General features: G+C 41.6%; 1 protein-coding gene across 1 annotated transcript in view; it reads left to right on the top strand.

Annotated features, from left to right (window-relative positions):
- Nucleotides 1-18,018, top strand: part of LOC132403324 (calpain-2 catalytic subunit-like) — a 102,206-nt gene that overhangs the window by 34,794 nt on the left and 49,394 nt on the right. The window contains exons 3-4 of the mRNA XM_059986775.1: nucleotides 3,202-3,320; nucleotides 7,762-7,895. Of these exons, the coding sequence (XP_059842758.1) occupies nucleotides 3,202-3,320; nucleotides 7,762-7,895 (253 nt within the window). The remainder of the gene's footprint in view (nucleotides 1-3,201; nucleotides 3,321-7,761; nucleotides 7,896-18,018) is intronic.

Below are 18,018 nucleotides of genomic sequence, written 5' to 3'. Positions count from 1 at the left end.
CAACTTGCAGTTAGCCAGCAAGCACACGACATCGGAGAAAGCTCAACAGATTTTTCCCAGATGTTGCATGGATTTTTTTTCTTGTGCTTGGACTGGTTCTTCAGGACAGATCCATTTTGGTACTGTGAGTAAAAGAACTGAGTAGCCTCCATAGTATCCAAGATATCTTCAAGGAACAGTGCCTCAGAAAAGTAGCTTCCATCATCAAGGACACACATCACCCACCTAGAACATGCCTTCTTCACATTGTTACTGTCAGGAAGGAGGTACAGTAGCCTGAAGGCACACATTCAGCGATACAGGAACAGCTTCTTCCCTTCTACCATCTGATTCCTAAATGGACATTGAACCTATAAGCACTACCTCACTACATTTTAAAAAAATTTCTGCTTATGCACCACCTATCTTAATTTAATGATTTAATATACAGGTGGCCCCCGTTTTTCAAACGTTCACTTTACGACAGCTCACTGTTACGAAAGATCTATAGTAGTACCTGTTTTCGCTAACCAAAGAGGATTTTCACTTTTACGAAAAAAAGACACCTGTTTTATACATGTGTTTACCCCGAGAAAGACTACCATGACTGTGAAGCCTTGTGCGGGCAGTTGAGTGCACAAGCGTATATGTGCGTATACCTGCACGTGCGCATGTGTGTACGTGCCAATTTTTTTTCTCCAATTCGATTTTGGCTTATCATGTATTGCATTGTACTGCTGCTGCAAAGTTAACAAATTTCATGACATATGCCAGTGATATTAAACAAGATTCTGAAGCAAACTGGATTAATTACACAACAATGAGATCCAATGGGTGAGTGAGTGAGTGTGTGTGTGTATAATATCTTTATTTTATTTGTAATACTTTAAAATATTTTGGCAATAAAATTTCAATCTGAGTTCCTACTGGAGTGAGCTTTATTATTGCTTCTTGGTGAACAGTAAATTTGCATGGGTGTGTTAGCATTCATACAGGTAATTGTCTTATTTTCCCTCAGAAGAAGCATTCAATAGACAATAGGTGCAGGAGTAGGCCTTTTGGCCCTTCTAGCCAGCACCGCCATTCACTGTGATCATGGCTGATCATACACAATCAGTACCCCGTTCCTGCCCTCTCCCCATATCCCTTGACCCCGCTATCTATAAGAGCTCTATCTAACTCTCTCTTGAATGCATCCAGAGACTTGGCCTCCTCTGCCTTCTGGGGCAGAGCATTCCACATATCCACCACTCTCTGGGTGAAAAAGTTTTTCCGCATCTCTGTTCTAAATGGCCTACCCCTTATTCTTAAACTGTGGCCTCTAGTTCTGGACTCACCCATCAGCGGGAACATGCTTCCTGCCTCCAGTGTGTCCAATCCCTTAATAATCTTATATGTTTAAATCAGATCCCTTCTCATCCTTCTAAATTCCAGTGTATACAAGCCCAGTCGCTTCAATCTTTCAACATATGACAGTCCCTCCATTCCGGGAATTAACCTTGTGAACCTACGCTGCACTCCCTCAATAACAAGAATGTCCTTCCTCAAATTTGGAGACCAAAACTGCACACAATACTCCAGGTGGGGTCTCACCAGGGCCCTGTACAGCTGCAGAAGGACCTCTTTACTCCTATACTCAATTCCTCTTGTTATAAAAGCCAGCATGCCATTAGCTTTCTTCACTGCCTGCTGTACCTGCATGCTTGCTTTCATTGACTGATGTACAAGTACACCGAGAACACATTCAAACTTTAATGTTTTGTGTTCGCCCAAATTATATCCATCATAGTCATTGTTTATTTACTGGTAATGGTATTTACATCATTACTTCTAGGCGGTAAGGAATTATGTTCCTGTTAGTTGTATTCACAGTAATAGCTAATGCATTATGAGCCTCTGGTAAGAGAGTTACATGTCCAACATTGACACTTAGTAAATCTAGAAAAGAATGGCACTTAATAGTGCAGTCTATGTCTCTCTGTCTCTGACATTAGTACGCACACACACATTTATGTAATGACTTGAATTTAAATAAAAGGAAAGGAGATCATGGTAACCATGATGATAATGGTGACCATAAAGATACTGCATTTTGTAAAACCTCCTATGGTTGACTAATGCCCTGCAAGGTAGAATATCTGCCATACATACCTGACGTGGCTCAAATGTGGCACCAGACATACCAATATAGTTGATACTTAACTGCTTCCTGTGTGGATAGACAACAAACGCTGGCATTGCTAATGTCCACAGCCTGAGTTAATAATAAGAATAAAATCTCTGCTTCTGATGGCAGCTCAGAGTTCATTTAATAAAACCATGAGCTACAGATCAGATAGAAATCTATCCTTTGTTCTCGTTTCAGAAACCTGGCCATCTAATTAGCCTGTGATCTTTTGCTTGGAAAGTGTAAGAACAGTTGTTGACACTAAAAGCACAGAAAGAGAAATCAGAAATAGAATTGTGTCAAAAACCACGCTTTGCAAGAACAGAATTATGGATTAGGTTTTACAATTAATTGAAGTTAATTATTGCTTTTGCTATGTAAGTATCTGAAAGGAAGAATTGTCCAAATACTGATTGCTCTCTATGGTTGATATAAGAAAGTTTAAGAATATAAGCACACCTATGGACAAGGTGTGAACAGAATACATTTTCCACCGTGCTGGTTACCCACGTAATGGTAAAATCTCCTGCACTAGGATGAGCATGATAGAAACACAAATGTGAAAGTTGATCACATTTAACTTTACTGGATAAGGCTGGATCACCGTCTGAGACAGTCAAAGATTGATCTATTTAAAACAGAGAAAGGTTTTTTGATATTAAAGATTTTGGAGGAAATGTGATCAATGTAGGAGAGTGATACCCAGAAAATTATTTTATTGAATGGTAAAGCAGGTACAAGCAATGGATAAACCTACTTGTTCTATCACATATGTTCTTATGAATGTTATTTTCTCATGTTCTTATTAGGAGAATGTCCACAAAGTCTTTAAATGCCTTTTTCTGCCTTGTAAACACTTCCATCCATTCTCGATCCTCACCCTCACCTCACCCAAAGGTTCTCCCACCTCAGTCAATTGTGTATAAGCCAATGCCAGAACTCTATTCTTTTACACAGGGGTGCTTCTGGAACTTTGAAATAAATAAAACTGATATCTGAAAAAATGGAATTGCATAGATTATGGAATATGATGTTGTCTATTGTTTACTATATAGGTGACTGCTGGCTTTTGTCTGCTATTGCATCACTGACCCTGAACAATGAACTTCTAAGCAGAGTGGTGCCTGAAGGACAAGATTTTGGCTCTGATTATAAAGGAATTTTCCATTTCAGGGTAAATCAAATGACTTCAACTTTAAAATTTTATTGTAATGGAGCAGGTTGAATTGAAGAATCCTTCTTTACAAGGAGAAAAGAGTTAGAAAAGCTACCGCACAATACAGGCCCTTCGGCCCGCAAAGCTGTGCCAAACATGTTCTTACCAGAGAAATTACCTAGTGTTACCCATAGACCTCCATTTTTCTGAGCTCCATGTATCTGTCCAGTAGTCTCTTAAAAGACTCTATCGTATCTGCCTCCACCACTGTTGCCAGCAGTCCATACCACACACTCACCACTCTCTGCGTAAAAGAACTTACCCCTGACATCTCCTCTGTACCTGTTTCCAAGTACCTTAAAACTGTGCCCTCTCGTTTTTGCCATTTCAGCCCTGGGGGGAAAACCTCTGACTATCCACACAATCAATGCCTCTCATCATCTTATACACCTCTATCAGGTCACTTCTCACTGTCTGTTGCTCCAAAGAGAAAAGGCTGAGTTCACTCAATCTATTCTCATAAGGCATGCTCCCCAATCCAGGCAACATCTTTGTAAATTTCCTCTGAATCCTTTCTATAGTTTCCACATCCTTCCTGTAGTGAGGCGACCAGAACTGAACACAGTACTCCAAGTGGGGTCTGACGAGGCTCCTTTATAGCTGTAACGTTACCTCTCGGATCTTAAACTCAATTCCTCTCATCTTTCTAAATTCCCAGTAAGTACAGACGCAGACCTATCAAACATTCCTCGTATGATAACCTTTTCATTCCCAGAATCATCCTTGTGAACCTTCTCTGAAACCTCTACAATGTCAGCACAACTTTTCTTAGATGAGGAGCCCAGAACTGATCACAACGCTTAAGGTGAGGCCTCATCAACACCTTATAAAATCTTAGCATCACATCCCTGCTCTTGTATTCCAGAACTCTTGAAATGAATGTTAACATTGCATTTGTGTTCCTCACCACCAACTCTACATGCAAGTTAACCTTTAGGGTGTTCTGCACAAGTACTCCCAAGTCCCTTTGCATCTCAATTTTTTGGATTTTCTCCCATTTAGGAAATAGTCTGCATGTTTATTACTACAAAAGTGCATAACCATGCATTGTCCAACATTGTATTACATTTGCCATTTTCTTGTCCATTCTCCAAATCTATCCAAGTCTTTTTGCAGCCTACCTGTTTCCTCAACACTACCTTTCCCTCTACCAATCTTCATATCATCTGCAAACATGGCAACAAAACCATCTATTCCACCATCTAAATAATCGATATTCCAGCATAAAAAGAAGTCATTCTAACGTTGACCCCTGTAGAACACCACTAGTCACTGGCAGCCAACCAGAAAAGGATCCTTTTATTCCCACTTGCTGCCTCCTACAATCAGCCAATGCTCTAATCATGCCAGTAATTTTTCTGTAATACCATGGGTTCCTAACTTGGCAAGCAGCCTCATGTGTGGCACCTTGTCAAAGGCCTTCTGAAAGTCTAAATATAAAACATCTACTGCTTCCCCTTTATCTATCCTGCTTGTATTCTCCTCAGAGAATTCCAAGAGGTTCGTCAAGCAAGATTTTCCATTAAGGAAACCATGCTGACTTTGTCCTATCTTATTCTGTGTCTCCAAGTACTCCATCACCTCATCCTTAACAATGGACTCCAACATCTTCCCAACCAATGAGGTCAGGCAAACTGGTCTATTATTTCTTTTCTGCTTCCTTCCTCGTTTCTTAAAGAGTAGAGTAACATCTTCAATTTTCCAGTTCTCTGGCACCATGCCAGAGTCCAATGATTTTTGAAAGATCATTACTAATGCCTCCACAATCTCTACTGCTACCTCTTTCAGAACCCTAGGATGCAGTTCATCTGGTCCGGATGGCTTCCAGCTTTTTGAGCACCTTCTCCCTTGTAATAATAACTGCACTCACTTCTCTTCCCTTGCACCACTCAACATCTGGGACACTGCTAGTGCCTGGCACAGTGAAGATTGATGCAAAATACACATTTAGTTCATCTGCCATCTCCTTGTCCCCCATTATTATTTCTCTGGCCTCATTTTCTAGCAGTCCTATATCCACTCTCATCTCTCTTTTATTTTTTACATACTTGAAAAAAGTTTTACTATCCACTTTGATGTTTGCTAGCTTGCTTTCATATTTCCCTGCTAATGATTCTTTTAGTTGCTTACTGTAGGTTTTTAAAAGCTTCCCAATCCTGTCTTACCACTTATTTTTGCCTTGTTGTATGCCCTCTCCTTTGCTTTTACATTAGCTTTGACTTCCCTTGTCAGCCACAGTTGTATATTTTGACATTTGAGTATTTCATTGTTTTTAGAATATACCTTTCCTGCATCTTCCTCATTTTTCCCAGAAACTTATGCTATTGCTGTTCTGCTGTCATCCTTGGTAGCAGCTCCTTCCAATTTACTTTGACCAACTCCTCTCTCGTACCACTGTAATTTCCTTTACTCCACTGAAACACTGCTATGTCACTTGATTTTCTTTCTATCAGATTTCAAGTTGACCTCAGTCATATTGTGATCACTGCCTTCTGGGTGTTCTTTTCACCTATTCACCTCCAGTTCATTAGATAACATCCAATCCAGTATAGTTGATCCCTAGTCGTCTCAACGACAAACTGATCTAAAAAGCCTTCTTGTAGGCATTCAATAAACACATTCTCTTGAGATCAATTACCAACTTGACTTTCCCAATTGACCTGCATGTAGATAGCTCCCATGACTCTCATAACATTGCCCTTTTCATACACCTTTTCTATATCCCATTGTAATCTGTGGTCTACATCTCAGCTACTGTTGACAGGCCTGTATATAACTGCCAGCAGGGTCCTTTTACCTTTGCAGTTTCTTAACTTAGCTCACAAGGATTCAACATCTTCCAATGCTACAGCATATCTTTCTATTGATTTGATGCCATTCTTTACCAGTAAAGCCATGCCTCCCACTCTGCCTACCTTCCTATCCCTCCAATACAATATGTTACCTTGGACATTCAGCTCCCAGCTATAACCATCCTTCAATCACGACTCAGTGATGGCTACAACATCACACCTGACAATCTGTAATAGTGCAACAAGTTTATCCAATATGCATGGAGATATGACACTTTGAGTGCTGCATTTGTTACTCTTTTTTGATTCTGCATCCCTAATGCACTGATACTCACCCTGCTGATATCATCCACCTGGCCTTCCTGACAGTCTGACTGCATGCTATCTTTGTTTTTTTTTTAACTAACCATTCTCTCCTGAGTCCCTTCACTCTGGTTCCCACCCCGCCAAATTAGCTTAAATCCTCCTCAACAACTCTTAAAAAACTACCATGAGAATATTGATACCCCTTGGGTTCAAGAGCAACCCATCACTTTTGAACAGGTCATACATCACCCAGAAGTGATCCTAAAGATCCAAGAAAATGAAACCCTGCCCCCTGTACCAGCTTCTCAGCCATGCGTTAATCTGTGAAATCATCCAATTTCTACCCATACTAGTGTGTGGCACAGGCAACAATCCAGAAATTACTACCCTGGAGGTCCTGCTTCTCAGCTTTCTACCATCTCTCTAAATTCTCTTTTCATACCTCTTTGCTTTTCCTTCCTATGTCATTGGTACCAATATATACCAAGACATCTGGCTGCTTCCCTCCTCTCTCCAAAATACTGTGGACGTGATCTGAGACACTCTCTGACCCTGACACCTGAGAGGCAATGTACCGTCCACACGTCCTGTTCACATCCACAGAATCTCCTGTCTGTTCCCCTGACTATTGAGTCCCCTATCACTACCACTCCCCTCTTCTCCCTCTTTCCCTTCTGCACCATGGACCTATGCTCAGTGCCCATATCCAAGTCTCTGTGGCATTTCCTGGGAGGTCAGATCTCTAACATGGTCTTGAATTAGCTGCACCAGATTAACTTCATACAGATGTAGTCCCCTGGGAGACTCTGGGTCTCACAGGAATCCAACATTGAGCATGAAGAACACACAACAGCCATTTATTACACTAGGAATCTTAACAAAAGCTTACCCAGAGCCAATGCCTCTTTCAAGATGAAGCCTCTTTTGAGCCAAAGCCTGACACTCCTACTTCACCACTGGCCTACTCCCAAGAATGGCTTAAGTGTGCTTGCCTCAATTAGAGTTAAGATGAAGCTATGACAGGCTTTCCCAATTCTGTATTTCCTTTCAATTTGTTTTGTTTTAGAGTTACTAAACATAACAGCTTGTGTCTATTCTGTTCATCCCGTGATAGTTTTACACACTGAAAATTCTTCCAACAAAACTTTCTCCAAGGTGTGCATAGCAAGTAGAGTGTTGCTAAAGTAAGTTATAATCAGTGGCCTGATTTTTTTTAAATCTGTATTTATATTATATTTGAGGCTTTTTGTCATTGTTGAAATTGTGGCAAGCCATTAGTAATCTCTGATGTTCCGGTGTAGTTCTGGCAGTACGGAGAATGGGTGGATGTGGTGATCGATGACAGGCTTCCCACGAAGAAAAATAAGCTGATATTTGTGAAGTCAGATACAACGGACGAATTCTGGAGTGCTCTTCTGGAGAAAGCCTATTCAAAGTAAGTACTGTAAAAAGAGCAGCAAGATCCCTCAAGGTCGCTGCGCAGGTTGATAGGTTAGTTAAGAAGGCCTATGGGATGCTAGGCTTCATTAACAGGGGGATTGAGTTCAAGAGTAGAGAGGTCATGTTGCAACTCTACAAATCTCTGGTGAGACCACACTTAGAGTATTGTGTTCAATTCTGGTCACCTCATTATAGGAAGGATGTGGAGGCTATGGAGAGGGTGCAGAGGAGATTTACTAGGATGTTGCCTGGTTTGGAGAACAAGTCATATGAAGCAAGGTTAGCAGAGTTGGGACTTTTCTCTTTGGAGCGTAGAAAAATGAGAGGGGACTTGACAGAGGTCTACAAGATTATGAGAGGCATAGTCATTACTTGTTTGCCAGGGCACCAACAGCAAACACCAGAGAGCATATGTACAAAATTAAGAGAAGGAAGTTTAGGGGAGACATCAGGGGTAAGTTTTTACACAGAGGGTTGTGAGTGCCTGGAATGACTTACTAGGGATTGTAGTGGAGGCTAAAACATTAAGGGTATTTAAGAACCTCTTGGACAGGCACATGGATGAAAGTAAAATAGAGGGTTATGGGGTAGTGTGGGTTTAGTACTTTATTTTAAGGATTATATGGGTCGGCACAACATGGAGGGCTGAAGGGCCTGTACTGTGCTGTAGTATTCTATGGTTCTAAGAGAAAGTTGCATTTTCACCCATAACTTTTTTGCTTTATTTGATTCATTTTTTATATTTGTATAGCTCAGTTGTTCAGGGATTCTACTGGCTGAATTGGGGAGTTATGGCTTAAATTCTCAGTGAGCTGATCTCAAGACTGATTAGACATGCCAGGTGGAACTGGGATGGTGCTGCATTATCAGAGGTAGTATTTAAAGAAATGTTAACACAAAGCTATAACTGCTCTCATAAGTGGCTGGTAACATAGAGAACTATTTCTAAGATCAACATTGCCTAGTCAAATATTTAGCCTATAACTAAAACAGACTATCTAAGTATGCGTGGAAGCTCTAAGTGCACAAATTGCCTCCTGCATTTCCTGAATTGTAACATTTGCAAAATGCCTGCCATTACAGAGTCACAAAAATCACTGAATAAATCATAAGCACAATAAATTCTGCAGATGCTGGAAATCTAGCGTAACACACACAAAATAGTGGAAGAACTCAGCAGATCAGGGAGTATCTTTGGAGCAGAATAAAGACTTGATGTTTCGGGCCAACACTCTTCCTCAGGACTGGAAGGGGTAAAAAAACAAGAAGTTGGGGCAAGGGGGGAGTACAAGTTGGAAGGTGAAGGTAGGTGAGTGGAGAGGGTGGATGAGGGGCAAAGCATAGAGATGATTGCTGAAGAAGAAAGAATCTGATAAGAGAGGAGAGTTGACCATGGGAGAAAAGAAAGGAGTAGGGGCTCCAGAAGGGGAATGATCGGTACATGAGGAGAAAGGAAGGGAAATGGAAAGGGAGAGAAGGGGGAAGGTTGAGAAATTACCAGAAGTTAGAGCAATCAATGTCTGGATAGAGGATACCCATAAGGAATGTGAGGTGTTGCTCCTCCAACCTGAGAATGGTCTCATCATGGGTGTAGAGGAGACCATGGACAGACATGTCAAAATGGGAATGGGGAATGGTTGGCCACTGGGGATTCCTCCTTATTGTGGGGAAAGGGATTCCTCAATCTATGTTGGGTCTCACTGATGTAGAGGAGGCCGCACTAAGCACAGATATGTAAGTGACCCTGACAGGCAAGCATGTGAACCGTTGCCTTATCTTGAAGCATTCTTTGGGGCCCTAAATGGTGTTGAATGACAAAAGAATGGTCAGGTGTGAGACTTGTTCCGCTTGTGGTGATAAGTGCCAGGAGGGAGATCAGTGGGCAGGGACAAATGGACAAGGGAATCACGAAAAGAGTGATCTCCATAGCTATTTATCAATAGCTTTGTCTTTTCTCCCAGCGTGCTATTCTACTAAATCAAATCCAAGAATGCCTACTCTTGTTGCTAGCACAGTTAATAGCATTATTTTATATAGGAGAGCAAATTACTGTCCTGTATTGCAAAAGTTGTTTCAAAAGACACTGAGGTATTATCATCATGTAGTGTTCAGTTCCATGCACGGCTTTTTGGTGAACCAAAAAAGTTACGGTTGTATGAACAATGACCTGGATAAGAGCCAGGCCTTGATTGATGGATGACAAATAATACTCAAGCGTGCCAAAGTGCTTGGCATTGAGAGTATCCAGTCAGAAAGAATCTGGCTATCTTACTTTGACATCCAGTGGCAATCTCTTTCACATTGAACAGCAATATCAAATTCCACTTCCAAGATATCCTGCAGGTCGCTATTGCAAAACCCTTAACTGTACTACAGGTAAAAAAGGAGAAGACAAATTGAATATTCTGTATTAAATTATTTTTAATTGCTCCTCGAAACATTTTCATTACTCAGGATACTAATTATGATTACATTGCCCATCAAATTTTATTGAATATTTGCAGCAGGACTTGGGCAAATTGACAGAATGGGCAAAAAAGTGGTAGGTGGAATACAGTGTATGATAATGCATTTTGGTAAAAGGAAAAATAATGCAGACTATTATCTAAATAGGGAGAAAATTCAAGCATCAGAGGTAAAGAGGGACTTAGTTCTTGTTCAAGATTCCCAGAAGATTAATTTACAGGTTGAGTCTGTGGCAAAGAAGGAAAATGCAATGTTGGCATTTATTTCAAGGGGAATAGGATATACAAGCAAGGAAAAAATGCTGAGGCTTTATAAGACTCAGTCAGGCCGCACCTGGAGTATTGCCAATAGTTTTGAGCCCCATATCTCAGAAAAGATGCGTTGTCATTGGAGAGTCCAGAGGAGAATCACAAGGGTGATTCTTATTTCAACATGACATAGAAGGAGGCCATGTATCCTGTGCCACTGTAATAGAGCAATCTTATTCTCCACTAACTTTTCCTTTTCCATCCATCTGCTCACCTTCCTATCACCACTTCTCTTCATCACTGCCCCCTTCACACCCCACCCTTCCAAACTCTTTGCTCCCAACCCAATTTTTTGGCAATCAGCAATTCATTAGAGCCATTTAAACCATTGGCTCACATGTCTTTGGGATTTGGGAGGAATCCAGAGGACTTGGTGGAAAACCAGGTGATCATAGGGAGATAATGAAATCTCTACAGAAGCAATGCCAGATACTGGGATTGAACCTGGGGCTCTGGAGCTGAGAGGCAACAGCTCTACTGATTATAGAGTCATAGAATACTACAGGTAGAAACAGGCCCATCAGCCCTTCTAGTCCATGTCAGACTATTAATCTGCCTTAAATATTTCACCTTTCACCCTTAACCCATGAACTCCAGGTAAATCTCACCCAACCTCAGTGTTTGCATTTACCCAATCTATACTATTCATAATTTTGTACAGCTCTATCAAATCTCACCTCATTCTCCAATGGATTAAGTCCTAGCCTATTCAATCTTTCCCTATAACTCAGATCCTCATGTCTTTGTAAATTTTCTCTGCACACTTTTAATTTTATTGACATCTTTCCTGTAGGTGAACAATACTTCACACAATATTTCAAATTAGGTCTCTTCTCATTGTTACCATCGGGAGGGAGGTACAGAAGCCTGAAGGCTCACACCGATTGATTCAAGAATAGCTTCTTCCCCTCTGCCATCTGATTTCTAAATGGACATTGAACCCATGACAAAATACCTATTTATTCATCTGCTATTTCCTTAATCCCTCATTACTACCCCTCCGACATAATTTTCCAGTGGTCTGATATCTATACTCGCCTCCCTTTTACTCTTTATATATCTGAGAAAAGAACTTTTGGTATCTTCTTTGATATTATTGGTTGGCATACACTCATACTCCATCTTTTCCTTCTTTTTGTCTTTTTTAGTTGTCTTCTGTTGGTTTTTAAAAGCTTCCCAATCCTCTAACTTCCTACTAATTTTTGCTCTACTATACGCTCTACAAAAAAAAACTTCGGCTTTTATGTTGGCTTTGTTTTCCCTTGTCAGCCACGGTTGCATCATGCTTCCTGTAGAATACTACTTCTTCTTTGGAATGTATCTATCCTGCACCTTCCAAGTTTCTCCTAGAAACTCCAGTTATTGCTAAAGTTGATTGTCCCCTTCTAATCAATTTTGACCAGCTGATCTCTCTATAATTCCATTTACTCCACCATAATACAGAAACATCTGACTTTAGATTCTCTCTCTCTCTCTCTCTCTCTCTCAAATTGCAAGGTGAAGTCTATCATATTGTGATCACTGTCTCCTAAGGGTTTCTTTACCTTCAGATCCCTAACTTAATCCGATTGATTATACAGCACTGAATCCTGAATAGCCATTTACCTCGGGAGCTCAACCAGCATCTGCTTTAAAAAACCATCTCGTACTCATTCTAAAATTCTCTCTTGGGATCTAAAACTAACCTTATTTTCCCAATCTACCTGCATTTTGAAATCCCCTATGACTATTATAGCATTACCCTTTTGATATGCATTTTCTACCTCCCATTGTAATTTGTAGTCCACATCCTGGCTACTGTTCAGATGCCTGTGTATAACTTCAATCATGGCCTTTTAATTGTGCAGTTTCTTAACCTTAACCACAAGAATTCTATATCATCTGATCCTATGTCATTTTTCTCAGGATTAAATTTCAGCCATGACTCAGTAATGCCCACAAAATTTTACCTACTAGTTCCTAGCTGTGCTACAAGATCATCTACTAGTAATGAGATGCAGCATGAGATAAACAGGCTTTCTGTTATGTTCATAAGCATCCAGTTAACATCAACAGGTGATTAATAACATTCCCTCAACATTCAGTTGCCTTATCATTGTAAATACAGGGGATTCAGGTTAAATAGCCATAGGTTTATTGGGGCAGTGTTTATTTGGGACAACTCTTAAAGAACAAAAACTTAGAGAGAAAATAGCCACGATTGAAGAATGAATTGGGTGAAATTGTTATGGGAAACAGAGAAATGGCAGAAAAATTTATTGAGTACTTTAGATCTGTTTTCACTAAGGAAGACACAAGCAATCTCCCAGATGTATGGATGGGCCAAGGACATAGGGTAACAGAGGAAATGAAACAGATTGACATTAAGAAGGAAACGGTGATGAGTAGACTGATGGGACTGAAGGCTGACAGATCCCCAGGTCCAGATGGTCTGCATCCTAGGGTACTAAAGGAGGTGGCCCTGGAAATTGCGGATGCACTTGTAATCATTTTCCAATGTTCCTTAGATTCAGGATCAGTTCCTGAGGATTGGAGAATGGCTAATGTTATCCCACATTTTAAGAAAGGAGGGAGGGAGAAAACAGAGAACTATTGCCCTGTCAGCCTGACATCGATGGTGGAGAAGATGCTAGAGTCCATTATAAAGGATGAAATAGCAGCATATCTAGATAGCAGTGATAGGATTGGGCCGAGCCAGCATGGATTTACCAAGGGTAAATCATGCTTGACTAATCTGTTGGAGTTTTTCGAGGATGTAACCAGGAAGTTAGATGGGGGAGATCCAGTGGATGTAGTGTACCTTGATTTTCAAAAGGCATTTGATAAGGTCCCACATAGGAGATTGGTGGGTAAAATCAAAGCTCAGGGCATCGGGGGGAAGACATTGACATGGATAGAAAACTGGTTGGCAGATAGAAAGCAAAGGGTAGCGGTGAATGGGTGTTTCTCGGAATGGCAGGTGGTGACTAGTGGGGTGCCACAGGGCTCGGTATTGGGACCACAGCTGTTTACAATTTACGTCAACGATTTAGATGAAGGCATTAAGAATAACAACAGCAAATTTGCTGATGATACTAAGCTGGGTGGCAGTGTGACATATGATGAGGATGTTAGGAGAATTCAGGGTGACTTGGATAGGCTGGGTGAGTGGGCAGATACTTGGCAGATGATGATTAATGTGAATAAGTCTGAGGTTACCACTTTGGGAGTAAGAACAGGAAGGCCAATTATTATCTGAACAGTGTAGAGTTAGGTAAGGGAGAAATACAAAGAGATCTAGGAGTCCTTGTTCATCAGTCACTGAAGGTGAATGAGCAAGTGCAGCAGGCAGTGAAGAAGGCTAATGGAATGTTGGCCTTTATTACAAAGGGAATTGAGTACAAGAGCAAGGAAATCCTCTTGCATTTGTACAGAGCCCTGGTGAGACCACACCTGGAGTATTGTGTACAGTTTTGGTCTCCAGGGTTAAGGAAGGACATCCTGGCTGTAGAGGATGTGCAGCGTAGATTCATGAGGTTAATTCCTGGGATGTCTGGACTGTCTTACGCAGAGAGGTTAGAGAGACTGGGCTTGTACACGCTGGAATTAAGGAGATTGAGAGGGGATCTGATTGAAACATATAAGATTATTAAGGGATTGGACAAGATAGAGGCAGGAAATATGTTCCAGATGCTGGGAGAGTCCGGTACCATAGGGCATGGTTTGAGAATAGGGGGTAGGTCATTTAGGGCAGAGTTAAGGAAAAACTTCTTCTCCCAGAGAGTTGTGGGGGTCTGGCATGCACTGCCTTGGAAGGTAGTGGAGGCCAATTCTCTGGATGCTTTCAAGAAGGAGCTAGATAGGTATTTTATGGATAGGGGAATCAAGGGATATGGGGACAAGGCAGGAACCGGGTATTGATAGTAGATGATCAGCCATGATCTCAGAATGGCGGTGCGGGCTTGAAGGGCCGAATGGTCTATTTCTGCACCTATTGTCTATTGTCTATACCTTATTCTCTATACTGCATACACTCAGATATAACATCTTCAATCCTGTATTTATCAGCTTTTTTGATTTTATTGCCACGTTACAATGTTTCTTATATTCTGAAATTCATGCGACTATTGAACTGTACTGTATATTGGTTTCCTTCGGTTTTTCGTTGTATTCTTTCTTGTGGACGATTGGTGGTTGGGTGATGTGTTAATTTTTGTGTGGGGGGGTGATGGAGTTGGGGGTTTGGTGCTACTGTCTTTTCTGCATGTGAGGGGGTCGGGGATTGTTACTGTCACATTTCTGCGAGTGAGGAGGTTGGGGACTATTACTGTTGCTGTTTTTGCTGTGGGCGGGTGGTTTTCGGGATCTGTGAATTCTGTTTCTTTTCTTTTTTTGTGCCAGTTGGAGGGGATGGGGATTTAATGTATTTTCTTTCATCAGCACCTACGGTCTTTCTGTATTTCTTGGCTATCTGGAGTAGACAAATATCAGAATTGTATTCACATGCATGCTTTTAATGAACCTTTCAAGCTTTTTGAACTCATCCCACTGACCACAATTTTGCCCTATCATCTGCTTGCCCTTCCTGACTGGCTCAGTGCACACTCCTGCTAGTTGTATACCAACTGCCCCATCCTCATTGGTTCCCATCCCCTTGTCAAATTAGTTTAAACCCTCCCCAAAAGTTGTAGCAAGCCTGCCCACAAGGATAATGGTCTTCCTTGGGTTTAGCTCTGACCTATACCTCTTGCACAGGTCATACCTTCCCCAAAAGAGATCCCAATGATCCAGAAATCTGAAGCCCTGCCCCCTGCACCAGTTCATCAGCCACACATTTATCTGCCAAATCTCCCTATTCTGATCCTTACTGACTTGTGGCACAGGCAGGAATCCAGAGATTACAAACCCAGCAGTTCTGCTTATTAGCTTTCTACCAACTCCCTATATTCTCTCTTCAGTTCCTCATTCCTTCTTCTACCTATGTCATTAGTGCCGATATGTATCAAGACTTCTGGCTACTCACCCTCCCCCTTTAGAATGCCATGGACCCAATCCAAGACAACACTGATCCAGATAACTGGGAAGCAACATACCATCCATCTCTTTCATGTCCACAGAATCCTGTGCCTACTCCTCTAACTGCGAATGCTCTATAACTACTGCACACCTTTTCTTACCCCCCCCCCCCCCCACCACCACCCTTAACTTCAGAGCCACAACACCAGACTCACTGCCAGAGACCCATGAACTGCGGCTTCCTCTGGTAGATTGCCTCCTTGCTGAACAGTGTCCAAAATGATGTTCTTATTATTGAGGGGAACACCCACAGGGGTACTTCCGTACTGGCTGCCTATTTCCCTCTGCTGATAGTCACCCAGGTACTTGCTTTGTGTTGAAGCCCTTGGGATTCTCCTTCACCTTGGCTGCTAGAGCAACCTTATGTTCTCTCTTAGTGCTCCTGATTTCCTCTTTAATTATTGCCTTGGATTTCTTATACCTCAAGTACCTCATTTGCTCCTTCCTGCCCAGACCTGTGAGACATTTCCTTCTTTTTCTTAACCAGGGCCTCAGTATCAGTTGAAAACCAAGGCTCCCTAAACCTGTTACCCTTGCCTTTTATTCTGACCAGAACATTCAAAATTGACGCTCCCAAAGTTTCACTTTTCAAGTCCTTCCACTTACCAAGTACACCTTTGCCAAAAATAACCTGCCCAATCCATACTTGGACCTCTATGTACAGATTAAAGAAATTTTCCTGAACACATTTGACCCATTCTGCCCTTTTACAGTGTTAGAGACCCAGACAATATGTGGAAAGTTAAAATCACTCATTATCACAAACTTATGTTTCTTGCAACAGTCTGCTCTTTTATAAATTTGCTCTTCTTAATCATTCACAGTATTGGGTGGCCTAAAAGAGAATTGCATTAAGGTGGTCATCCCTTTCTTACTCCTCATTTCCACCCATGTATCCTCAGTAGATGAGCTTTCCAGTCTGCCCTGTCTGAGTGCTGCTCTTGACATTTTCCCTGACTAATGATGCCACCCTCCCCTTGTAATCCCTCCCGCTCTATTGTGTCTAAAGTAGTGGAACCTTGGAACATTGAGCTGCCTGTCCTGCTCCTCCTGCAATCAAGTGTTACTAATGACTTACTTACTTGCTGCGCATTATGCCATTGACATTTAGGGCAGCAGTAAAGGTCCTCCATCTCTCTGTCCTTGGCCATTTGATCTTCGACTTGGTGGTGTTCAGTGCTTCCTTCATTGTGCCAATAGCTTCCTCTTGGTTTTCACTACTGTTAGCCATGCACATCTTAGGAGGAAACTTAGGAATACCACCACCCACAGATATAATAGGATTTGTCATTGCTGTTTCCATAAGGTTCATTTGACCAGTCAGGGTTGTTAACTCTGAGCTGAACCCCTGAGCCTGGAGGACCAATGGACCACTCTTTGCCTGACCTCTACCTTATGACCCAAAGCATAAAGCCCTCAATCCAGCCATAGCTCTCCTGGTCATTGTCCCACACCAGCTTCCAAATCATGATAATGTTGTGATCTTCTTGGGGGTTACTAATGACTACAATGTCATAATTCTACGTGCTGGTCCATGCCCTAAGCTCATCTTCCTTTCCCATAACATTTCTTGCATTGTAATTTTTATAGGTGCACTGTAGAAAGCATTCTTCTAGGGTGCATCACAAACTGGTATGGAAGTTGTCCTCTCGAAGACCGGAAGAAGTTGCAGAAGATCGTGAACATAGCCCAGCACATCACACAAACCAATCTTCCATCCTTGGACTCTCTTTACACCACACGCTGTCAGAGCAGTGCTGCCAGGATAATCAAGGACACGACCCACCCAGCCAACACACTTTTTCTCCCTCTTCCCTCTGGGTAGATTTGGGAGCACAAAGCACAGAATCAAATATCACTGTGATGATTGTACGCTCTAGTATTAATTGTTTGGTGACAATAAACTAGTGTTATTGTTCAGTCATCATTTTGGAATTGTTGGGAGCTTTTAGATTTGTAACAGTTAAGTGGACCAGTCTGATCTTAATTCCAATTTTACTTCAATGGCCTGAGCTGGAAGCCCCAGCAGCTTACCCTGAAACTGAAACCTATGGGAGACATGATGTGGCCCAGAAGAGTCATTGTTATCAACTTTTAAACTTTTCTTCAGCAACAAAAGCCACAAGTGCTCCTTGGGGTCCAGTGAAGGAATGTGGACTTCTCATACTGTTGGTTATTTTGCCATCCACTCTGAGAGCTGGGAATCAGAATCAGGTTTAATATCACTGACATGTGTCGTGAAATTTGTTCTTTTGCAGCAACATAACAGTGCAATACTATAAATTACAA

The sequence above is a fragment of the Hypanus sabinus genome, chromosome 12 (assembly GCF_030144855.1).
Source record: "Hypanus sabinus isolate sHypSab1 chromosome 12, sHypSab1.hap1, whole genome shotgun sequence".
Classification (NCBI taxonomy): Eukaryota; Metazoa; Chordata; class Chondrichthyes; order Myliobatiformes; family Dasyatidae; genus Hypanus; species Hypanus sabinus.
Note: the sequence above shows the minus strand (reverse complement) of the source record. Positions and strands in the feature narration are given on the sequence as shown.